The sequence below is a fragment of the Lithobates pipiens genome, unplaced genomic scaffold, assembly GCF_037356315.1.
Source record: "Lithobates pipiens isolate NorthernLeopardFrog02 unplaced genomic scaffold, aLitPip1_a1.2 Scaffold_19, whole genome shotgun sequence".
In the NCBI taxonomy this organism is placed as follows: domain Eukaryota; kingdom Metazoa; phylum Chordata; class Amphibia; order Anura; family Ranidae; genus Lithobates; species Lithobates pipiens.
In genome coordinates, this window is record NW_027507764.1 from 153,114,636 (window position 1) to 153,140,492 (window position 25,857).

The 25,857-nt window shown below is 40.7% G+C and overlaps 1 protein-coding gene across 3 annotated transcripts in view; it reads right to left on the reverse strand.

Moving 5' to 3' along the window:
• The window catches only part of ZNF385D (zinc finger protein 385D), a 506,733-nt gene that overhangs the window by 50,818 nt on the left and 430,058 nt on the right, over positions 1-25,857 (reverse strand). For all 3 annotated transcript variants that reach the window (XM_077491412.1, XM_077491413.1, XM_077491411.1), the window contains one exon: positions 395-628. In XM_077491412.1, coding sequence (XP_077347538.1) covers positions 395-628 — 234 coding nt within the window. The remainder of the gene's footprint in view (positions 1-394; positions 629-25,857) is intronic.

Below are 25,857 nucleotides of genomic sequence, written 5' to 3' on the forward strand. Positions count from 1 at the left end.
ACAGATACAATATAACAACCTATGCATCCCTTTAAATTATATTTAGACCATGCTGATCTTTTGATCAGAAGATATATTGTATAGCCAATCCGTTTTTATTACATGTATGGGATTCTTTTATTTATATTAATGTATTCATCAAAAATAATCTAAATTTGTAAATGTGATTTATAGATTCATTTAGATGAATACATATTATTTCATGCCTTTTTTGTTGTATTTACAATGTTTACTCTAAGCTCTAGAGTTTCATGAAGGCATGTATTTGTAACTAATGGAGTCTATGTAATCTACCAGCTCCCTGTCCACACTTCAGTCACCTTTGACTCTATCTACTTAGATTACATGGTAATTGCATGGCTACAGAGGCAGTGAGGAAATTGCAGTCTCTTACCACTGTTGTGCGCCTCCAGCTGTGAAGCAGAGTTGACAGCGACTTTGCATAGTGAACAGTAAAGAAGTCTTTTAGCCTTTTCCTCCTCAGTCTCTCCTGAAGGGCATATGCTGCTGCTAGTTACCAGAGTGATTTTCTTGTCAACCTTTGAGGTGTTCTCCGTTGTCATAACACTGATTTTTCTTATTTCTAATGTTGTACTTGCTGATATTGCTGGGATTCCTGGGGCAATTTCTGAAAGTAAACAAAACAGTCTGTTAAATGGGAAACTACCATTATTTGACATTTTTACATATGTTTACAGCATGTAATGGTCGAATGTCAGAAGATCATGTTGACAGCCTATATATTCTAAAAACCTAAACATTGTAACCATCTCTTATTAGTACATCCTGACAGACAGAGGTAGCAATAAATTGAATTATGCACATAAAGCACATATGACAAGACACTATACTACTTTTAAGTTATATAAATATGTACAGAATTGTGCAAAAGTTGTAGGCACTTGTGAAAAAATGCTGTAAAAAGAGATACTTTCACACATAATGCAATGAATAGCTTTTATTTATCACTTAACGACCTACAAAGTGCATACAAAGATAAAACCTAAATCAAATCAAAATTTGTTATGTTCACCCTTTATTTAAAAAAACAACATCAATACATCTAGGAGAACTAAACACAGTTCTTTTGTGGGTTAAGATCGTCTCAGTTGCTTCTGTCGTCTTATATAAACCCAGACAAATTCAATAATATGGACATGAGGGCTCTGTGAGAGCCATACCATTTCTTCCAGGACTTGTTATACATGTAATTATTTTCACTGAAGATAGGTCTTTATCACCATGGCTTTATATTTGGGCCATTGTACTGCTGAAGAATACGTTTGGAATCAGTTTCCTGATGGTACGGTATGGTGGATAAATGCTTGCCTATGCTTTTTAGCATCAATGAGACTATTAATACCCCAAGGCATATGTAGAAATATAGCGTCAGACCTACAAGGAACCTCTACTGTGCTTCACTGTTACCTGTAGATGCTCATTTTTGTACCACTCCCCAGGCATTCTGAAAAAAACTGCCTTCTGTTACAGGCAAATATTTCAAATTTGGATACATCGGTCCAAAGCCCCTGCTCCCATTTTTCTGCAAACTAGTTTTTATGCATAGAATATTCGGTTAACCAGGTTTCTATGTAAGATAATTGACTTGATGACTATGAAGATAACTTATCAGGAAAATATATATTCTACCTGTTCTAAACATTTGCAATGTCAAGCCTATGTCAGGCAAGCTTCCTTGCTGCTAGGTATCACCTCTCACTCAGAAGAGGCTTCTCTGCTTAGCTCAAAGAATTATCAATAGTTCCTTGTGTTGTTCTGGATCCGACCCAAGTTCATGTCTTACATTATCACCTCTCTGTGTATGACTCAGACTGCTTTCAGTCCTGTTTGGCTTACATATCTGACTGGTTATGACCCTGGCCTTTACTACTCTCCATTTGTTCTTTGAGATATTCACTCACCTCTCCATGCTATCACCTGCATTCCCCCCTTCACACTGCCTACTGTTGCTGCTGTGTGAACTATCCAGCATCTTACCCTGCATCCATACTATTATCTCTGCGTTTTCTCAGCTGCTGTGCTATCATCATGGAAGTGCCTCTCTGCCTGGTTGGCAGCTTATGGTATGTGCTGATCTACAGTTATTCTTTATGGATCAAAGTGACTGTATGGCAATATTTAAAGTGGGTAATACTGGCATTACACTACTTCCACAAATAATAATAAAAATGCTGAAAGAAAAAGACTATTGATGTCTGTATGAACATATACTGTATACAGGCTCTCACAATTCAATAAAAAACATCTGACAGTACTATATATTTTAATACTTCATAACACACGTGATCTATGCCAGTGTACTCAAGTCTCAAAGGCCCCCAGTGGTGCAAGAATATGGATTTAATTAGTGTTATCTAACACATGTTAAAATATATGCAGCTATACTGGTATTCAGTAGTGGAAAAATATGCACTCTTGGTGGAAATTAAGCACTTGCGTTCTTCTCCACTGTTCAGTGCTTATCAGCATTCTGCAACTTACTGCTTGACCTTGTAGGGACAGTATTGATGTTAATATGTTCATAATGTTGTAGTAAGGTTTCTGTGTGCACATGAGACAGAAGGAGACAGCGGGGTATAGATGGAGTTTTTTTTAATAAATGTTTCCTGAAATAAACTATCTAGGCAAGTATTCATTCAACAGGTGAGTCTTAACTTCTGTAACATTAGTACACATGCCAAAATGATCTGTTCCAACCACTCTATAGGAATAACTGCTAGTTTGTAGTACAGAATGTTTGTCTTTTGGCTTAAGGGGAACACAAATTTGTAATTAAAAGAACACTTGATTTGTTTAGTCATCTGTCCTATAGGCTTTTTAATTAGAGTCCAGTGATCAACAGTAATTACAGTTAATATATTTGTACTTTGGACAAAGCTTTAAAGCACTTCATTTAACACCTATACTCAATTGGATCTTTAACGTAATATTATCATGAGCTAGGGAACACTTTATTTTTAAGTATTGAATATCATACTTGTTTGTGTCTTGTGTTATACAGTAATTGTCCCTGCTTTTAATTCTACACTTTGCATTACATTCAAAACGTATATTACATGAAGATGTTTGTTACAGAACAGGTTTACTATCTTTCTATTATCTGAAACTTAAATAACACAGTTTTATAATATAGTATTAGATTATGTATAAGTACTGTATGATGCACCAATAATGTCACTTCACAGGGCATATTACTCCAGGAGACAGGGACTATAGGACTCCAAAGGGACTGGCAATAGTCCCACAGAGAGCAAATAAATAGGAAGTAAACCCTGGTGGGTTTTACTTAGGCTTTATTTCCCTGCAACGGTAAAGCGTAATGGGAAACTATGCATCGCATAGTAGCTTATTATGTGTCACTTACCTGACACAGAAGCCTGCGCTGTCACCATTGTCCCCATGAGCAGGGAGCTTCCATCTTCGCCCCTCTTCCTTTCCGGGGCCACGAACTCCGGCTCTGTGACTGGCCGGAGTTGCGTGACATCGCTTGTGCATGCGGGAGCCGCCAGTCACGGCATGACCCCTATTAGCCACTCATCATTTAGTAAATGGAGGTTTAAGAGATATTTCAAGCACCTTAATATAGGCTTAGATGTAGATAAAAGTGGTTGTACAGGGTGTACAACCACTTTAATTCCTGCATACAGGATATTGTGCAACAGTTAGCATTTCCCTATATCTCCCAATATCTGCTTACTGCCCCCCTGACTGTCCTGCAAGAGTTTTCTGCTTTCATTCATGTAGAATATTTACAGAAGGAATTAGAAGCAACCACTTTACAAAATCATTACTTGTAAAAGGGCTTGCATGTTACCTAAACAACAGTGCTTAATTCTGGAAGGCACAAAATGCTACATTTTTGAAGGCAAGATTGGGATGGGTAATTCATCTATTCAGTTTATAGAAATGAAAGACAGCAATCCATGTATTTATATTGTGTTGGCCATTTATTGTAAAGAGGAGCAAAACAAGAATTCAAAAAGAAAACACTGAGATCAGATGGTACTTGTGAAGAAAAGAAACAAGGTGCTTTCCAGAAGCAGCTGAGTGGATAGGTACACTGGTTGGTTTTGTTATTTGTTACAGATGTCTCAACATTCTCACTGAGGCAGAAAATTACCTTCTTTTTAAAGCACCGTACACCCTGGATGAAAAACGTCTTGCACTCACTTCTTTGTGGAACACATCTAAATAAGTTGCCTCCAAGCAATTACTAATGAGGCCTTCTAGAAATATATTTTTTTTTTCTGTAGACTTGGAAATACTTTGAAATCCATTTGTGGCACTGCTGGAAACAGCTTCATATTGATGCATTGAAACAGCAAGACCTGTCATTCTTGCAGAAATCTGAATCAAACATATTTAAAAAAAATGGGCCAAATACACTTGTAACTTGATATAACTTTTCTTTATTATTTAAACCTTTTTTCTACAAAGAACTAGCAGGCTTTATAGAAGCAATACTTATGTACAATATGTAGCAGGGGCTCCTGAAGAGCACGCACTATGCAATTTGGTTTGGGTACAATTATCTAAATTGGGCCTTGGCATCAGTCTGACTGGACTGTGAGATGTTCAGCCTGGCCACAGGGGGCACTGTCTCCTCTGGCAGGCATGGAACTATGGTCTGGTCAGGTGCTTAAGTTACTCTCTCTTGGAGCCACCCAGTGGGAGTGGCACTCTCACTGTGCTTTCTGGGAGAGGGTATTTAAGATGCGGCATCACGTGGTTTGGGGGTTCCGGTCCAGAATGATGTGCTGACTTCATGGCCCTGGTCCTCCTGACCAGCCCCCTGGAAGGCTATGGCCTGGGGTGCGGATCCACCTGAGTTTAATGTCTCTGGGCTGGCTAGCCCGAGACAGGGAAACTAAAGGAAGGATTCGGAGGTGGTTGGGTGCCGTCTCCAGTTCGGGAGAGACCCTGTGTACTTCAAGCATTCCAAGGGAGGACTCTTCAGAAGAACACTACGTACGCACCGAAAGCTGAAAATTGGTCTGGTTATTAAGGGTGTTTAAGTGCCCAGTGGTCAAGTGGTTAATAATAGAGCTTGCAGTCAGTAGTGTTAGGAGTGCATGCTGTCTGCGTGCTCTGTACCCAGTACATACCGCTATAATATAGGGCAGGCCCCTACTTTCAAACATCCAACTTACAAACATCTCCTACTTGCAAACGCAAGGAGACAGCAGCAAGTGAGATGAAAAAAGATGGACGACAAAACAAATTATACAGGGGTGATAACCCTTCCCTATGTTTTCCAAAAAGCTTAAAAATAGTTTTTTTGACTGGAGCTACACTTTAAAAATGTACCGGTTGAAAATTACAAACAGATTCAACTTAACACAACAAACCTACACAGTCCCTGTCTTGTTTGCACCGCCTGTATACTGCTGTTCTGAGTATATAGGGCCCGGGGGCCACACGCATTTCCTTTTTTTAATATGGGTACGGGGTTCCCCTTAATATGCGTACAAGACCCAAATAGGCTGGTAATGGGCAGGGAGGGCTACCCATGCCATTTTTCTCAATGATTTTCAACCATATTGCAGGAACCAGATATAACATTAAAACCGCAAGCAGTTTTAAATGGTGTTATTTCCGTTTAATGTCATTTGGTGCAGGGACTGTTCTAAACACGGGAAACACGTGGCACTTCACAGGCATACTACAGACACCCCCCAGGCACCATATTTAAAGGAATATTTCACCTTTTTTTTTCGTTCGACTCGAACACGAAGCTCATCCCTACTCCCTGCTACTGCCCTGTGCACACTTCTGCACACACCACCACTGCACGGTCAATTCTGCTCCTGCAATTACTTCACATCTAAGGATTTGTAAGCTACAATATATTCTATTTTTGTTTTTGGGCCTCGAGTTGAGTAAAATATATGAGTTGCTGCTACATAACTCTAATTCTATAAATACTAGTTGCCTGGCGATCATGTTTGTGTATTCAATGGCTTCAAGGCCTTATGAATAATTGACCTGGAAAGGGTATGTAGATCAGGAGTGATAATTTCACGTGCTACATTTTTATAAAGTAACTTAGCCAAAGAAAGCCAAGAAGCTAGACCTTTAACAAGGTCAGCAATGGCACCCCATATATTTTGGTTAATACAGGCTTATTTTAAGTATATTACAGTAGGAAACCTGACATAGACTAATAAAATGTACAATTTAAAAAATTCTTTAAAGCTTTAAATATGTAATATATGATTAATGAGCCCACACCCTCATTTTCTAAACATACTACATCTGCTATTGGAAATAGCAAACAATGTGCTTAGCCAAAGCTGATCTAGTGAAACACATTCATTTAGAGACAGCAAAAATATATCAGATTTTTTTCCAGCTGGTGTGCTAGAAAAAGTCTCCTAATAAAATTGTCTGCTCTAATCCCCACTCATATCAGTGAATGATTATATTTTAATCAGAGGCCTAAAACTGTCAAAATGCTTTATTTATTTTGAAATGATATTACATAATTCTTCTAGCCTCAATTTAAGAATGTTTCACAAGATTTAAGTTCGACTATTTTGGCCATGCCATATTCAATCATGCCCTGCATAAAATAAATATTAAATGTTATCTCACACAGTAGGCTTTGAACACATCAACAATTAATTTGATGAAACGGATTAAAAACAGATAAGGTCAATTAGAGGTCTGTGATGGTCTGTGAAATTTAAGTGAAAATTTCTGTAGCAAACAGAAAGTCTGTAAGAATTTCAAAGGCCAAATGTGCAACAGGCAACGGTATGGTTGAGAATATAAAATATAAAATGTATAGTAATGTTTTTGACTCATTTGCTTTTTTTGAAAGTTGTAGCGTAAACATTTTCCAACACGCTTTCTCTAAGTACATACCACCAGAACAGTTATGGTAGAAAGTCGCAATCACTTCCAGGAGAAAAGGTTCTCACAAACTGTGTGTTTTGATCTTATAGAACTGACCTAAGGCAATGCAAAGAGCAGTGAAGATGGAAAATGTTTAATAAAGCTTCCAAGGGGAAAAAAATTCACCCTCTCCCCACAATATAGTTGGGATTTATTGGGATCAATTTCCTGGATCAAAAACATTACCATGCTATCCTTTGATCTAATTAAAGTGCATATAAATATATATTATTATTTTTTGTTTGGATAGAGTGGTGTGGGGTTAAAAGTTTTGTTGTCACTCCTAGGGAGATTCACATTCTCTATTTGTCCTGGCTGGTGACCACTGGCACAGAACTGAAAGGTGGAGATAATTCACCAGTCCAGAACAGAAGTAGAAACAAAAACCTCCAATTGTCATATTTGTTGTGGTAACAGTTAATAGAGCATTTATCTTACTTTGGATACACTATCTCTCACTTCTTGTTATGTTTACTGGACAGGAGATGAAGTATTACCTCTCAAATGTTAAACAGAAGACAAAGTAAAATAAAATTTGACTAGGGCTTTTACTTTTCCCTGCTCTTTTCAAAATAACATGTTTAGATGATTTAGCTGTACTATGGATATGGTTATTTGTGAGAAAATCATTAAAATCTTTTTTATTTCGTTATTGATTTTAGAATCATAACACCTCACCTCCTATGCAAAGTTTGACTACTCTTACCATAAAAAACCCTTTCTAAATCATCAGTAGGGATGAGCTTCGGGTTTGAGTCGAACTCATGTTTGACTCAAACATTGCCTGTTCGGCGAACAGCGAACAATTTGGGGTGTTCGTGGCAAATTCGAAAAGCCGCGGAACACCCTGTACAAGTCTATGGGAGAAATCTAAAGTGCTAATTTTAAAGGCTAATATGCAAGTTACTGTCCTAAAAAGTGTTTGGGGACCTGGGTCCTGCCCCAGGGGACATGTATCAATGCAAAAAAAGTTTTAAAAACTGGCATTTTTTCGGGAGCAGTGATTTTAATTATGATTAAGGTGAAACAATAAAAGTATGAATATTGTAGTAAGTAAGTAATAGTAATATTCCTTTAAATTTTGTACCTGGGGGTGTGTATAGTATGCCTGTAAAGGGGCGCATGTTTCCCGTGCTTAGAACTATCCCTGCACAAACCTGTAACGCAGGTTTCCATTCCGTTACGTCAATGGGGAAGCAGGGCTTTCCCCTTGTGTCAGAGGGGGGCAGGGTCAGGTGACGGGTGGCCCCGCCCTCCTCATATAAGAAATGTCAGGCTGCTGGGATCCCGCAGTGTCTCCGCCAGTGGAGACAGAGGACGGATGGACTGTGCTGCGCTGGACTGAGCGATCACCCGTCGCTGGATCAGATCAGCCATTGCTGGACCCCAGAGAGATGATCATCCGTCGCTGGATAGCAAGAGTGGATTACCACCGCTGGAATCTTTTTTTATTTATTTTTATTTTTAATAAAGGACTTTTTCAAAAGTGTGTTTGTCTTATTTAACAATTTTTTACACTTTCTTTGTGAAATGGTAGGGGTACATTTGTACCCCCTTACCATTTCAAACAGGGGGGCCGGGTTCTGGGGGTCCCCTTGTTAAAGGGGGCTTCCAGATTCTGATAAGCCCCCCGCCTGCAGACCCCCACAACCACCGGCCAGGGTTGTGGGGATGAGGGCCTTGTCCTCATCAACATGGGGACATGGTGCTTTGGGGGGACCCCAAAGCATCCTCCCAATGTTGAGGGCATGTGGCCTGGTATGGTTCAGGAGGGGGGTGCTCTCTTGTCTCTCCCTCTTTTCCTGCAGCCTGCCAGGTTTCGGGCTCGGATAAAGGGTCTGGTATGGATTTTTAGGGGGAACCCCACGTCAATTTTTTTTAAAAAAAAGGTTCCCCTTAACATCCATACCAGACCTGAAGGTCCTGGTAATTGAATTTGGGGGAACTCCATACTATTTTTTTTTTATCAATGACTTTCAATGAGTGTTCTCTGTATCACGGGAGCCGACAATTCATTATAGCGAATGATTTTAAATGACTTTTTTTCCTGCAGAAATGACACTTTGTGCAGGGACAGTTCTAAGCACAAGAAACATGCGCCCCTTCACAGGCATACTATACACACCCCCAAGGTTCGAAATTTAAAGAAATATTACACTTTTATTGTTTCACTTTAATCATTATTAAAATCACCGCTCCCGAAAAAACGTCTGTTTTTAAAACTTTTTTTGCATTGATACATGTCCTCTGGAGCAGGACCCAGGTCCACAAACACTTTTTAGGACAGTAACTTGCATATTAGCCTTTAAAATGAGCACTTTAGATTTTGCACGTTCGAGTCCCATAATAGGGTTCTAAAGTTCACACCAAGTTTAGATCTGTTCGCAGGTTCTGGTGCGAACTGAACCGGGGGGGGGGGGGGGGTGTTCAGCTCATCCTTAACCATCAGTAAAATGTATATCCTCTATATGTCCATTTGTTCTACAGTCCTTGAAATTAACCAGATCTTTATCTTGAACTTAGGTATTTACTCATATGAATTGGATAACTTCTGAGTCTTCCTGCATATTTTTTCTAATCCTTTATTATAACTGAAATCTTCAAATCCATTTTAATAATTTATCTTACAGATTAAGTGAAATCAAGAGGTTTCATTTAGCAGAACTTTTGGTGATGGAAAGCAGTAGATTTGAATTGAAATCAATGTAGAAGGTGAAGTTAAAAAAAAATAGTGGCTTTAAATAGTTTCTGAGGCCGCGTACACACGCGGGGACTGTTCGCCCAACTTTGTCCGTCAAACAGTTTCGGCAAACAGTCCGCTCAAAATTAGCATGGACGGACATGGCCACACACGACGGACGAACAGTTTGCTGAAACCGTGCGCGATGACGTGAACGGCACGTACGACGGGACGAAAAATACGACGTCCTATACACTGCATTATAACTTTCGGCGTGAAAATCCTTTCTGAGCATGCGCGCAACTTTGTTTGACGAACAAGCCTACACACGCGGGGACTGTCCGCTGAAACAAGGTTTCAGCGGACAGTTTTTCGGAATTTCCGAAAAACCTTGTTCAGCGGACTGTTCGCTGAAACTGTCCGCTGAAAGCCCACACACGAGCGGACTGTCCGCTGAAACTTGGTTTCAGCAGACAGTTTCAGCGAACAGTCCCCGCGTGTGTACGCGGCCTGAGGGTTATGAAAGCTCCTTTTAACTATCTTGGACCTATTTCAAAAACAGTCCCCATTAATGTTATTATTTTTTTTATTTTTTTATTGAAAACAGAATAGCCTAAGCAATATTACCTGAGGCCAATGTGCCTTGAAAGCTTACACTGCTGTGTATAATGTTTTTAATGGTCCCCCTAAATCAAAACTTCTCGAGTTATTGTGAAAAAAAAAATTTGCAGCTTTTTTTTGCAAATTAGTAGCTCCATTCCCATCATTTAGCCTGCTGGAGTCAACTTGCAAACTGCAGACGCATATCACATAGGGTGGCGTACAAAAATGCAACTATCATCTTTTTATTCTACAGGGCCTCTGCATTTAGAATACATAAAATGTTTTGAGGATTTTAAGTAGTTTTATAGGCAATTTTTAATGTTTACAAAAGTGAGAAGAATTGGTTACTCTAACAGCTAGATAATATATTTTTTATTCAATGACATTAAAAAAAGGTTTGGATTTACTGACATTTTAAATGAATATACTCTAGGATAATGAACGCAAATGTTCAATTTGGTAAGGTACTTCTAAATAAAGCAAAATAAAATTACTTTTAATGAACATTACTTGTTGACAAAAAAGAAAAAAATATATTAGAATACGAAAACTTAAAAATAAATAGAAGGCAATATATGTATTTATTCTGGAAATAAGATGATTATGAAAATCTAAGCTTCTAGTCGTCCACAGAAGAATTTGCTCATGGTGAAGGTACCGCAAACATATTTGTCTTTAGAGTTTATATGTAAATGAAGCAGCTTGCCCATAGCAGCAAGCAATCTGTTTGTTTTAAATTTGATGTAATTACTACAATGCTGGAGAATGTATGCATAGGCAAAATATAGAAAATGCTGGTTAACAAACAACGTCTACTTCAGCATTCATATTATCTGTTCCAGCTCTGCATCACACCTGCTCAAGAATCGTTACTATGCATAATGGAAGAACAGCCCAGTATACACTTCATGATTTCTATGTAATATTATTACAGATAAAGTTTTATAGACACTGTTTGGCCAATTATAAACAAAATCTTATTTCATTGTAAACAATATAAACAACTTACAGGTATTTCTTTTTATATAGCTGAACTCAAGACAAATATAAAATTGTCTCTTTTAATATACTAAATAAACATAATTTTAAATGTTACCAGTACCCTCGCTATCTTTATATGAGCTTTCTTATTCAGACCAATGCTTACAAGAAGGGAATGCATAGTGAAAACCTCTTTAGTATGCTGCGGATGATTTATTGCCCAAGTACCAGGATGAGTTAGGGGATGTGATGAGGTGATAGGTCTCCATTTCATTATGTAAGTATAGCAAGGATATCTAAATCACAGGAGTGGCTAGAATCTAGCCGCTAGATGGAGATAGTTTTACAGGTAGATTGGTCACACATATGTGTCTGAAATGTTTATTTAACTGTTTGGCCACAGTTTTGTTTTAAGACTTTAAGACTTTTAGTGAGCTATCTATAGTTTTTCAAAGAGAAGTAACTATTTGTAGATAAAAATCATTGATAAGAATATTAAGATTATTTCTACCAATTATATACACATGTGCAGGTTTGAACATTTACATTAATATGGCTATTACTATTTCCACTGAGGCCATCAAATTGTATGGAGCCCAAAGACATTTTGGCCAAGGCTGACCATAGTTACATAGTTAGTCTGACTGAAAAAAATACCAGTCCATCTAGCTCAACCAATAAAAGGGGAAAAAATACAATGCTATACACACAATCCTATAACCACAGTTGATCCAGAGGAAGGCAAAAAACAAAAGTAAAGCATGATCCAATTTGCTCCAGAAGTCGGGAAAAAATTCTTCCTGATTCCGCTGGATATTCCCTGAATTAACTTTGCCTATAAATGGATGGATGGATACTAACCAGTTATATTATATACATTTGGCAACAAATCCAGGCCTTTTTAAAGCAATCTACTGAGCTGACAGAACCAGCTTTTGAGGGAGTATATTGCACATTTTCACAGCTCTTACTGTGAAGAAGCCTTTCCATATTTGGAGATTCTATCTCTTATTCCAAATGTAAAGAGTTTTGCCTTGTGTTTTGCAAAGAAATTAAAGTGAATACCTCAACACTAAGTTCACTATATGGACCACTTATGTATTTATACATGTTGATCATATTCCCCCCTAATGTCCTCTCTTCAAGAGAGAATAAATTAAGTTCCTCTAATCTATCCTTACAACTGAGCTCCTCCATGCATCATATCAGTTTGGTTGCCCTTCGCTGCCCTTTCTCCCATTCCCCATTATAATTTTTATGAACTGGTTCCCACAACTGAACTGCATATACCAAATTAGGTCTTACTAATGATTTGTACAGGGGCAAAATAATATCTCTCGCTCTGGTTTCCATTACTCTCTTAGGACTTTGCTTGCTTTGGAAACCGCTGATTGCCATTGTGTGCCAATATTAAGCTTATGACCTATCAGTACACCCCTAGATCCTTCTCCACCATTGATTCCCCCAGTTTTACTCCCCCTAGTATATATGATGCATGCATATTCTTAGCCCCCAGGTACATACTGTACCTTTACAGTTATCGACATTAAACACTTGCCGACTGCCTTCTGCATATATACTGCGACAAGGTGGCTTGGCTGCACAGACCGATGTACCTGTACATCGGTCTGTGCATGTGGTACTGCGGGCACCCATGCCCGTCAAATGCAGCGGGGGCCCGTGGGGGACTCGATATCCACCGGTCACCCACGATCTCAGTGAAGAGAGGCAGAATGTAAACAAGGCAGGTCCCCATTCTAACAGGGGAGGAGAGAGAGAGATCAGCTGTTCCTAGTGATCAGGAAGAGCAATCTCTCTCTACTCCCAGGCAGTCCACTCCCCCCACAGTTAGAAACACCTCCCTAGGACACAGTTAAGCACTTAATCATCTCCTAGTGTTAACCCCTTCCCTGTCAGTGACATTTATACAGTGATTAATGCTTTTTTTTTTTAGCATTGATCACTGCATTTGTGTCACTGGTCACCAAAAAGGGTCACTTAGGGTCAGATTGGTCTGCCGCAATGTTCCAGTCCTGCTAGCAATCGCTGATCCATGCCATTATTATTAAAAACAATTAAAAAAATTAAAAAGTCCTTAAATCTTTCCCTTATTTTGTAGACACTATAACTTTTGTGCAAACCAATCAATATATGCTTATTGTGATTTTTTTTAACCTAAAATATGTAGCAGAATACACATTGGCCTAAACTGATGAGTACATTTTTTTTTTTTTTTTGGATATGTATTTTAGCAGAAAATTTTCAAAATTTTTTATAACGCAAAAAATAAAAACCACAGAGGTGATCAAATACCACTAAAAGAAAGCTCTATTTGTGGGAAAAATTATTTTGTTTGGGTACAATGTCATATGACCACGCAATTGTCAGTTAAAGCGATGCAGTGTCTTATCGCAGAAGAAAATGGCCTGGTCATTAAGGGGGTAAATCCTTCTGGAGCTGAAGTGGTTAAACCTCATTTGCCACATAGTTGCATTGAAGTTGTCTTGTAAGTTTGAGACATCCTCTAAGGATGGTATTCCACTGCATAGCTTAGTGTCATCTGCAAAGACTGAAATGGTACTTTTTTTAAAGTATCTTTATTCAGATTTTGAAGCTTACATCAAAGCCAAAAAAAAACAAAGAGATATGGTGTATACTCATCAAATAATGACAAATGTAGATGTGTCAATCTAGTAGGCCAAAATTATAAAGCATGGCAAGAACAACAACCAATAACTATATAATGTTTGACCAATATAAGCAAGGGCGTTCCATAGGTTCAGGGATGCACAGGTAGTTAAAGTAAGAACCAAGAAGCGTGGATGGTAAGGGTGTCTTCATCTCATGCTATACCATGGTGAAAGAGAGAGCAGATTCTACTTGCTAAGAAAGATATCACATACAGAGATTAGATTTTTTTTAATAACCAGATTAAGCACAGGTATAAGTGAGCCTTCATAAGCTTCTCAGAGCCACATGAGTGGATAGAGGTGTAAGGGGTGATCACAGGGTGCACTCGCATCATTCAGAGGATAGGGGTATTTGAAATGGTAAATTTAATCACAGACCCTATTTCATTTATAAAGATATTAAAAAGTAAAGTAAGCAAGAACTCATCTGGTCTTTTATTAAACTCTTCAGTATCTTCCCAACTATAGACCACTGATTACTGCGACCACCTTCCCGCTCTATCCTAAACTCTCTAACTCACATCTTCAACCTCTCCTCTGGCACCTTTCCCTCCCTGCTCAAACATGCACTAGTTACCCCAATACTTAAAAAACCCTCACTAGATTTCACCTGTTTGAATAACTTGAGACCCATCTCCATGCCTCCAAGCTCATCAAAATCCTTGTTCATGACCAAATAAGCTACCTCACTGACAACAACCGTCTTGATCCCCTACAGTCCAGCTTCTGTCCACAACATTCCACTGAAACAGCCCTACTTAAACTCACCAATGACCTACTAACAGCTAAAACCAATGGCCAGTATTCCATACTCTTACTCTTGGACCTCTCTGCTACCTTGACATAGTTGACCACCTGCTCCTCCCCAGCAAATTGGACTCCCTTGACCTCCGTGATTCTGCTTTATCCTGGTTCTCCTTCTACTTATCTCAGTGTACTTTCATTATCACTTTCAACTCCATCCCGTCCTCCTCCTCCTTCTGTTGGGGTACCCCAAGGTTCTGTCCTTGGGCCCCTCCTATTTTCTCTCTATACCTCTTCCCTGGGCCAGTTGATAACCCCCCATGGCCTTCAATACCACCTTTATGCCGTCAAACACCCAGATCTTTCTTCCCACTCCTCAACTCACCCCCTTTCGATCTCCTCATGGATCACAAACTTACTGAATAACATGTCAGTATAGATGTCACGCCACTTTCTCAAACTCAGTATTTTTAATACTGAGCTTGTTATGTTTCTTCCTTCCCAGTCCCCTATGACCATGACCATTTAGATCAACATCACAACCATTGGTCCCTCCACACATGCCAGCGTGCTGGGTGCAATCCTTGACTCTGACCTCTCCTTCAGCCCCCACATTGAACCACTGGCTAAATCTTGCCACCTTAGACTTTGCAACAGCTCCAGAATTCACCCCTTCCTGAGGAATGATACCACAAAGCAACTTATCCACTCCTTGGTTATTTCCGGCCTTGACTACTGCAACTCTCCCCTTAATGTCCTACCCTTGGGCAGGCTATCCCCCTTCAGTCTGTTATGAATGCTGCTGCTAGACTCATACACCTCACTACCAATCCATGACTGCTGCCCGTCTCTGCCAATCCCTTCACTGGCTTCCTCTACCCCATCGTATGAAATCCAAAATACTAACCACAACATACAAGGCCATCCACACATTGCCCCCAGCTACATCACCAATCTCATCTGCAGATATCGCCCAACTCGTCCCCTCCGTTCCTCCCAGGACCTCCTGCCCTCTAGCTCCCTTGTTACTTCCTCCAATGCTACCCTACAGGACTTCACTAGAGCCTCTCCCATCCTCTGGAACTCCCTGCCCAATTATGTCCGATCAGCCCCTACCCTGTCCACCTTTAGGATGTCCACCTTTAGGATGTCCACCTTTAGGAGATCCTTGAAAACTAATTTATTCAGGGAAACCTATCCCACACCCACCAAAGAACTGTACTCGAGCAACCCCATGAAATCCTCCCCCACAGCTATTACCTGTTGTACCACCTCCCCCCTCCCTTTAAAATGAAAGCTGCATGAGCAGATCCCTCCTGTCCCTTCTGCATTGAACTGCATTGTACTTGTGCTGTCCCCCCTCTACATTGTAAAGCACTGTGCAAAACTGTTGGCGCTGTATAAATTGCGTATAATAATAACAGACTATAGTAATCTATAGTTACTTAGTAAGGGCTTTGATCCCTTTTTAAAGACTTATAGGCACCACATTGGCCTTACACAAATCCAGTGGTACTATCTCAGTCATTAAAAAGTCCCTAAAAATTAGAAACAATGGCTTTGAAATGATAGAGCTCAATTCTTTAACCACTTCTTTAACCACTTCAGCCCTGGAAGGAGTTACCCCCTTCCTGACTTTTTTTGTGATACGGAACTGGGTCGCTTTAACTGACAATTGTACGGTCGTACAATGTTTACTTTTTACTATAATAAATATAACCAAAAAATATAAAAAAAACACATTTCTTTAACAGTTTAGGCCAATATGTATTCTTCTACATATTTTTGGTAAAACATAAGCGTGTATTGCTTGGCTTGCGCAAAAGTTATCACATCTACAAAATAGGGGATAGATTTATGGCATTTTTATTAATATATTTGTTTTATTAGTAATGGCAGCATTTTGCAATTTTTATCATGACTGCAACATTGCGGTGGACAGATTGGACACTTTTGACACTATTTTGGGACCATTGACATTTATACAGCGATCAGTTCAATAAAAATGCATGATTACTGTGCATATGTCACTAGCAGGGAAGGGGGTTAAACACTAGGGGCGATAAAGGGGTTAACCTTGTTCCCTCAACTGTAGGGGGGATGGGCTCACTAGAACATGACAGAGATCACTGCTCCTGATCACTGGGAACAGTAGATCCCTGTCATGTTGCTAGGCAGAACAGGGAAATGCCTTGTCATCCTGTTCTGCCTCTCCATGCCACGACCGTGGGCCACCAGCGGACACAGAGTCAGCGGCTGGCGTATGGGTACATTGTTTTGCGCACATGTGCCACTTTGCCGATGTATACCGGCATGAGTCAGTTGGCAAGTGGTTAAACGATAAGGTCACCTTTTCAGAAAAAATAATAAATGCACATTTTTTTTAAAGTAAAAAAAAGTTAATTTATTATTTTTTGTTACAGGAGCCTGTAAAGCATTGTACCAGCAATCAGCAGATTCCTGATGCCATACAGGTCTCCTGCAGACCTGTCAGTGTATAGGCTTCCTTGTATCTCATACGAGGAAGCCAATACAGGCTGGCAGGAAGAATGAATGAGCTACCACAGTGCTCACTGCGCTGTGGTAGTTCATTAAAAACTACAGCCGCAAAGGCTGGCAATATTTGTAGCGGCTGACTTTACATTTTTTGGTGGAGGGGCTGGAGCTTTGCTTTAACTCCCTGTCACATTTCACTCACACCTCTACAAACCTCTTCAACCATTTTGTAGTCTGTATGGTGGGTGCAATGTTCAAGGAGGGAGATCATCAATGCTGAGTTGCACAAAGGACAAAATGTCCAGTATGGAGACATTTATCAAGACAGATCATTTAATGATAATTTTAGTGCAAGGTGTCAGTGAATGCTAGAGTGTCTACAACATGTTTTATGAATTTCCCCCATTCTGTTTATAGGCTAATGTACAGTTTTAGATGTCCAGCAGGTCATCATCACCCCATAGCCACTCGTCTACAATATCCTGGTGCCTACAGGAGGGGTGCGGATGGCAACTCTCTATGCGGCTAGCAGTACTCCCCTAAATGCCTCAATCCAAAGCTGTAGCTGCAGCTCTACACCAAGAACTGAGCAATCAAAGACCCATAATCGCTCAGTTCTAAGATCCACTTTTAAGCACAGAGTGGTGACTGCCAGGCACTCTGTGCTCTGCCCATCCAGTGCTCACTGGAGCACTGGACTGTGGAGAGAATGAGAGCAGCTAGCTCAGGCTCTTAGACATCAGGATGGATCACAATAATATTGTCTGGATCCCTGTAGAGCCTGGACTGGCTCTGTGATGTCTCAGAATCTGGGTAACAGGAATGTAGAACTAAGTGCACTCCTGTGACCCACAGGAGAGTTATAGCCAAACAAGCTTTAACCTCTTAAAGTGCTTTCAACTTAGTTGAAACTGCTTTGCTGAGTGACTGAACAGCAGAGAACATGGCTTTAATTAAAGTGTATGCAAATCCTAACAATAAACTTGTATCATTTTATTCTTTTAAATATAACTTTGAAAGCCGGTTAGGGGGTATTTTTCTATACTTGCTAGGTATATATGGGGGGGCATAGGCAGGGCCGCTGATAGGCCAGTACAACTGGCCCTGTTGTACCGGGCCCGGCCAGCAGGGGGGCCCGGGCAAGCTGAGCAGATAAATAATAATATAAAAAAAATCCTCCAGCCATGGCCGATCACGGTCCGTCAGAATCAACTACCAACCAAATAGCCCCCACGACCCTCCGGTTATTTTTAAGTTTTTTTTTTTTTTTGGTGCAGATAGCTATCCGTAGACTAGGTGGCATCAGGGGAGGGACTATTTCCTCTATTTTGGGTGCGAAAGAATGCCTCTTCATGGGTGGCACTGTCTGCAGCAGAATATGGCATTGGTGGCATGGGTGGCACTGTCTGCAGGTAGCACATGCGTTATGGCACATAAGACATGTGCTGCCTGCAGACAGTGCCACCCATGCCGCCAATGCCATATTGTGCTGCAGACAGTGCCACCCATGACGCTAATGTCATAACGCATGTGATGCCTGCAGAGACAGTGCCACCCATGCTGCAAATGGCATTATGCCATTGGCGGCATGGGTGGCACTGTCTGCAGCACAATATGGCATTGGTGGCATGGGTGGCGCTGTCAGCAAGTAGCGCATGCGTTATGCCATTAGTGTCACGGCTGGCACTGTTTGCAGCACGTTACGGCATTGTCTGCCGGTAGCACATGCATTATGGCCCAAAACGCATGTGCTGCCTGCAGAGACAGTGCCACCCTTGCTGCCAATGCCGTAATGTGCTACAGACAGTGTCAGACAGTGCCGCCAATGCCATAATGTGCTACAGACAGTGCCGCCAATGCCGTAATGTGCTGCAGACAGGGCCACCCATGCCGCCAATGCCGTAATGTGCTGCAGACAGTGCCACCCATGCCTATCACTTGTAGACAAACCTGCACTTTGTTTCAAGGCAGGGTCTGGGGAGGGGCCAGGGGCAGGGCGGGGCTGAAGGAGGGACCAGGGGCAGGGCCAGGGTGGAGCTGAAGGGGGCCCTGTCAGGTAGGCTGTACGGGGCCCCATGATTTCTATCAGCGGCCCTGGGCATGGGTAAATATACATGTATATTTATGCTACATTGTATGTAAATCCTAAACATAAATTGCTCTTATTTTGATCTCACCAATAAATTAAATTTTGATCTCACCAATACATTTAATGAATACCTAGTTTATGGGCCTTTTTTTTGCTCTTCCTCCTCAGAGTGACTACACTATACACAGGCTGTTTCAACATTCCATGCATCCTCCCTCACTGTGACTGTAGCAGTGTGACTATTTACTCACCATGCTCAGATGCAGTGCAGGAACCTTAAACAACTTTTCCCACAACTCCATGGGTTCCTGAACAAGACCACTGAGGATAAGATCTCAGCTTTCCAAGCTATATACTCTGGCTGTAGCTTGTAACTAGCTGACCCAAGGTAGAAGAATGTAAATGTACCATACAATGATGGGGAAAAAAAGATGAAATGCATCCTGGAAAAGTCAGGGTAGGCAGCTTGAAGAAGGCACGATCTGTGAACATAACAAAGGTCAGGGCAGGTAGAAGACATAGAGGAATCTGTGAACATTTTAAGGGTCAAGCTAGACAGCTGAGTTTTCGAAGAATATAGAAAAAGGTCAGAGTATGTGGAAGACAGAGAAGAATCTGAGAATGTATGTCAGCAACAGGATAAAACAAGCAGGTAAGGTATACATGGTCAGCAAGAAGTGCTATCAAAAGCACTGATGCATAGATTACTGAGGTTTAAATAAGGTATGTGCTGTGCAAAGGACCAATCCAAGGGCAGGGAGGTGTGTACCAAAACCTTTCCTGGCAACTGAAAGGAGACCCTGGGGGAGCTATAGGGCAGCGGGGACCAGGTGCATGGAGACATGTACAGTTTTCTATTGCCAAGCAACCAGGATACAAACTGGAGCAGATAAGAGAGGTGAAGCATCCTGTTGCTTGGCAAACAGGATGCGGGGTGGCATTAAAAGCAGAAAAGCTGCATCCCATTGACCAACAACTGGGACACGAGGTGGAATTAGGAAGAAGGATGTCAGCCCTCCAGATAATAAGTACACAGGCCAGCAGCTGAGTTTTTGTCTTTCAAGCGTATAGCTTCATGCATACTTTAATGTAAAAACAAATGCAATAGAGCAGTTCTTTTGTGTCAATGTTCCCATAGCAGTTTAGATATTTCATTGTAAATGAAATAACAAAAATGTCAAATATCAGAGCTAGCACTTTTGGTAGCTTCATAATTCTAACATAATTAAAAATTGTTTACTAGAGATTGTAGTTAACATTAACATTCAGATTGTTACTAAAACTTGCTTTTTTCCAGCTGTATTTTAAACATACAGGGTTCATAATGCTTGTTTTTCCAGCTACAGTCATGCTGCTCATTCAAGATAATGCCAAATGCGGCAGTTAAAGAAAATTATTACTTTGCGTTCAATCTATTCCAGGAAAGCCATGCTCTTCCTTTAGCCGAGGTTATTATTATCATTAGCTTACAGTATATATTTAGTACTCCAAACAGAACTATAAGTGTTTTATTATTCTAATTTTACATTATATATTTTATATATATTTTTTGGTGTTAGTTTAATAGCCCAAGTACCACAATTTATAAACCTTAACACATTAACTTATTAATGGTCTTATTTTAATTAGGGGTGGGGCATTCATGTGTAGGTTTGGCTTAGCAATGAGGAGAGAATGGGTATGACTAAATAATAAAAAATAATTTGCATGGGTATGGTTAGAGTCTGAGATGAAAGAGAGATGGTGGGAGAAGGAAGAGGGAGAGAGAAAGAATGAGAGAAAGAGGGAGAGAGCGAAAATGACAGAAAGGGGGAGAGAAAAAAAGAGAGAAAAGGAGATGGTCAGAGAGTGTGCGGAGATGATACAAGATACGGTAAGAGAGTGTGCGGAGATTATACAAGGCACGGTCAGAGTGTGCAGTTATGATACATGAGACAGTCAGAGAGTGTGTGGAGATGGTACAGTAGAGGGTGAGAGGGTGCAGACATGGTACATGAGAGGGTAAGAGGGTGTAGACATGGTGGGAGAGAGGGTGCAGACATGGAGGGTGAGAGGGTGAGAAGATGCAGACATGGTATGTGAGAGGGTGCAGACATGGAACATTGCAATCGGGACTATTGGCAACTATGGTTAGGGTGGTATATAGTGCCAGGTTAGGGTGGTATATAGAGCCAGGTTAGGTGATATAGAGCTGGTTTAGGGTAATATAGAGCCAGGTTAGGGTGGTATATAGAGCCAGGTTAGGGTGGTATATAGTGCCAGGTTAGGGTGGTATATAGTGTCAGGTTAGGGTAGTCTATAGTGCCAGGTTAGGGTGTTATATAGAGCCAGGTTAGATGTCCATAGGGTCATCATCACCCCATGGCCACTCATCTGCAACATCCTGGTTCCTACAGAAGGGGACGGATGACAACTTTCTATGCAGCTAGCAGTTCTCTTCCGTGTGTACAGTGGAAAGGGAAGGAGCCCTTTGACACAGCCAAGCAGCTAATCAGCTGCAGTGTACAAGTGAATTGCTCTGCTTGTACACTGAAGAGAGAATAGGATTAGCCAATTAGCTGCCCGGGCGTCGGAGGCCCCTCCACTGTAAACAAGGAAGAGACCTGCTAGCCACATGGAGATCCCCCGTGGCCATGTCTCTTAACAGATGGGAGCTACGGCCAGAGATCCACTGGGAAAAATCCAATTTCCTGTGATTTTTTCCCGGGACACAGACAGACCAGGAACAAGGTCTGAATATTGTGAATGTCTTGAAAATCTGGACTGTTGGCACCTATGCAAACAGTATAATGAAAGTAATTCTAAAGGCAGAAGGCCTTTTACCTAAAGTAGATGTAAACCCTCACATATACCCAGTGAAGTGAACAGCCTCAGATGATACACAGGGATGAAACAAATCTCCCTACATAAGTTGTAAATATATACCTGCTGTCTTCAGCTTTATATACTGTTTAGAAAGTGCATGTCCTGTTAGAAAATATCTCTTCCTCGTTCATCTGCAGGAGTGGATTATTGCTATACACTGTGAGACAGCTGATTGGAGGAAAGGCACATGCCCCCTCCCCACACATGCAGAGGTTGCCTGTGAATAGTTTAGCTGTGTGCTAATTTATTTATGGCAAGCTCCTCCAACACACACTTTAGGCTCTAGTTTTGGAGAGCTTGACAAAAGTTATCAGGCTGATAACAGAAGAACAGAGCAGGACAAAGCTATGGGACTTAGTGGTTTGAAGAGAGATAAAAACACTGCAGATAGATGTGCCCAGCTCAAATTTCATGAATTGGTTTACATCCAACTTAATGCACTCTCTGCATTAAGATAAAACATCTTCTGTGACCAGCTGCCCCATCAGCCCACTCTCAAACTTTCCTTACCTTACTTAGTCTGGTCTCCATCAAGACTGTTCCACTCTCTACCTCCTCACATGTCAGATTGACAGCAGTGGTAGCCATCGGCTTCTGCCTACCCTAGAAGAGGAGGATCTGAGCCGCTTGATGCAAAACTATTAAACAGAAAATGACCCTTTACAGGCACCTGAATATTGCCTGCCATTAGAACAGACTGAAATAGCCTCCACCCATAAATCAACAATCATGTTATTCTGTTAGATACATTTAAAACTTTGTATAGTACAATCAAAGTAGAATATTCAATTTTATTATTGGTAATAATGTTATTGTTTCCAGCTCCATGTGAACCTTATTATAAACAGTATGAATTATTTTACACTTGACCAGATCCTTCATAATTTAACACACTTTTACTGTAAAGAGCATGACATGCAGATAGATGAACCCCTTAGGTGGTGAACAATGGCAGCTGGCTATCAGCATAAAATACAATGGAATTCAGTCAATAGTTCCTATGCCCCAGTTGTATGCAGAGCCATACTGTTCCTCTAAATTGAAAGCCACACCATCTCCTAGTGCTAACCATCCCCCCTGTCTTTCAGCTGTCTATTGCCCCAATATGATTTGGAAATAGATCATTTTTCAGTTGAATGGTAGGTGATGAGGATTCATGTCAAAGGGGACATTTACATACCTGTTCATGTTACCTTTATCTTAATGTAGCATGTAATGTGGTATATATTGCAGTTTACCAACCCTCAAAAGTACTAGTGGCATTCATTTATTTTATTTATTTAGACTTTTTGGTAGGATTGGACACACTTTTTTAAAGTGCTCTGAATGCCAATTAAAGCACCTGTCACTAAATAAAATGGTAAGCTAAACGTCCTGTTGGACTGGTTTCACACAGGCATTGTCTAGAGTCCACATCCACCTGCTCAGCAGGGAATCTCTGCACTGAGCAGATGGATGACATGTCCATGTGCACTATGATATGCAGAGTGGACGCAAACACATCCCTACTGTTCTCTATAGTGCTGTCAGATGGAAACAGACCGGATGTTGCTTTGCATCCGACTGTCACCCGATCCACTGTTTTTGGTGGATTGGGTGACAGTTGGAGACAGGATCAGATGCCAGCGGGTGTCAGTGGACACATGCCGACTGACATCTACAGCTCCATAGAGAGCTACGGATGGTCAAATCAGGTCCGCCTGAAAAACTGACAGGCAGACATGATCGGACAGCCGGTCTGAAACCAGCCTTTACACATTGCATTTGTTTTCCTGGTGCTTCAAAGTGTCTCCAAAGCCTCCACAGAAGTCTATGACAAAGCTTGCTAGCAGCACCTGCAGCTTTTGAGAGGCTTTTATTCACCTTCAGCTTTGCTTTGTTTTGGAGGTATTGCAGGAATTGGATATACTAGGATGCACAGTGAAACCAAAAAGCCACCCGAAAAGACATCACCAGCAGTGACTTTCGGTTCATGTGTAAATATTTTTGAAGTACACAGTCCATATTTCCATTGTACATGTTCCTGTAATAAGCTCTCAAGATACCAGGTGCTACAGTGACCACCAGCTGCATAATGGAACATACACAACAGAGTTTAAATATTTGCACCCACACCATTAGATGTAATTGAAGTAACTGAATTGTCTGGTGCAGACATCACATCTGGTGTGCAGCAGGGTGCAACAAGAAGGTGATCAGGATCTTACCATATCTGAGCAATTAGCAAGTGGCAAACATTTTTTTTTTTAATTTCATAATCTTTATTCATTTTCAACATTGTTTTACATAATAGAAACAAGAGAAACATTCTCTATAACACGTATTATACTTATTTCGCCCTAACAGATACAGTAGTTCTATGGGTCAGCATAAAACCTTTAGGAAGCGTTCCTATCCATAGTGTGTCAATAATTATTCTGTCTGGCCCCCCTTTTCACTCACTACCCCGGTATTCTTCCTTCCCCTTTTTCCCTTCCACTCTCTCTACTCATCCTCCTCCTCTCCCATGCCTCACACTGGGTGGCCCATTCTATCCAACCAGGGTTTCCACATCTTTTTAAATTCTTTAAAATTTCCTCTCCTTAAGTATATCACCCTCTCTTTCCATATTGTTTCCATAATTACTAACTGCCAGTCCGCTACTGAAGGGGCATTTTTTGCTTGCCACCTTTGTGCTAACAATTTTCTTGCCTGGAACAAGCACCTCAGTATTGCTTTATTTGTATATCGCGAACTTCCCATTACTTCTCCCAGGCCCAGCACACATATCCTGGGATCCCCCTTGATCGCCACTCTAAATGTTTCATTCAGAGTGGTAACAATCTCTGACCAGTAGCAGAACAATTTTGGGCATCGCCAGAACATGTGTGCCAGGTCTCCAGACTCTTGGCATCTAGGGCATTTATCATCTGCTCTGCATCCAAAGCTAAACAGTCTTTTTGGTGTATAATAGGCTCTGTGAAGCAGCATTAAATGTGACATCTTCTGGGCAGGCGAAACTGAAATTGAATATCCATCCTCCAGTATTTTCATCCACTGTACATCTGTAAGGATTCCAAATTCCTCCTCCCATTTCCTTCTGCATTTAAACCTTTCTGGACTCCCTATACTTCCTTCGCATATAGCTGGATATACATCCGCTATAAATCCTTTTGTCCTTACTGAAGCATTTAATCTGCCAAAAATAGGGGAGTTATTCCACACTGGGCCTTGCCTATTGAATTGTTTCTCTAGAGCATGTCTAATTTGAAGGTATTTATAAAATGATTGTTTTGGTATGTCAAACTCTGATCTTAAAGCACTAAATGTCTTTAATATTTTCCCTGTATATAACTGGGCCAGCTTATTTATCCCCTTTACTTCCCATTCTTTATATCCCCCTATTTCTTCCATTTCCTGCAAGTTCCGATTATCCCACAGAGGGGTATATTGAGTTAAGCCTCCCAGACCTTTAATCGCCTTAACTGCCTTCCACACTTTTACTACTAATTTTATTGTAGGAATTTTTTTTTTTTTGGGAAATGAATTTGCCTCCAGAGCTTCTACCATATTCTTATGGGGTGTCTCTATTAACATTAGGGCCCTGTTATTTCCACCACCTATCTCCTCGCTCATTCCCAAGTGTTGTAGTTGAGCAGCTAAAAAGTAGCTTCTTGGGTGTGGAACTGCCATTCCTCCTTTTCTTGTTGGTGATTGCAAAGTTTGTAAAGCAATCCTTGATACTCCCCCTCTCCATATAAGCTCTCGAAATAATACCTCCATTTTCCTGAACCACGTTATATCTACCCATA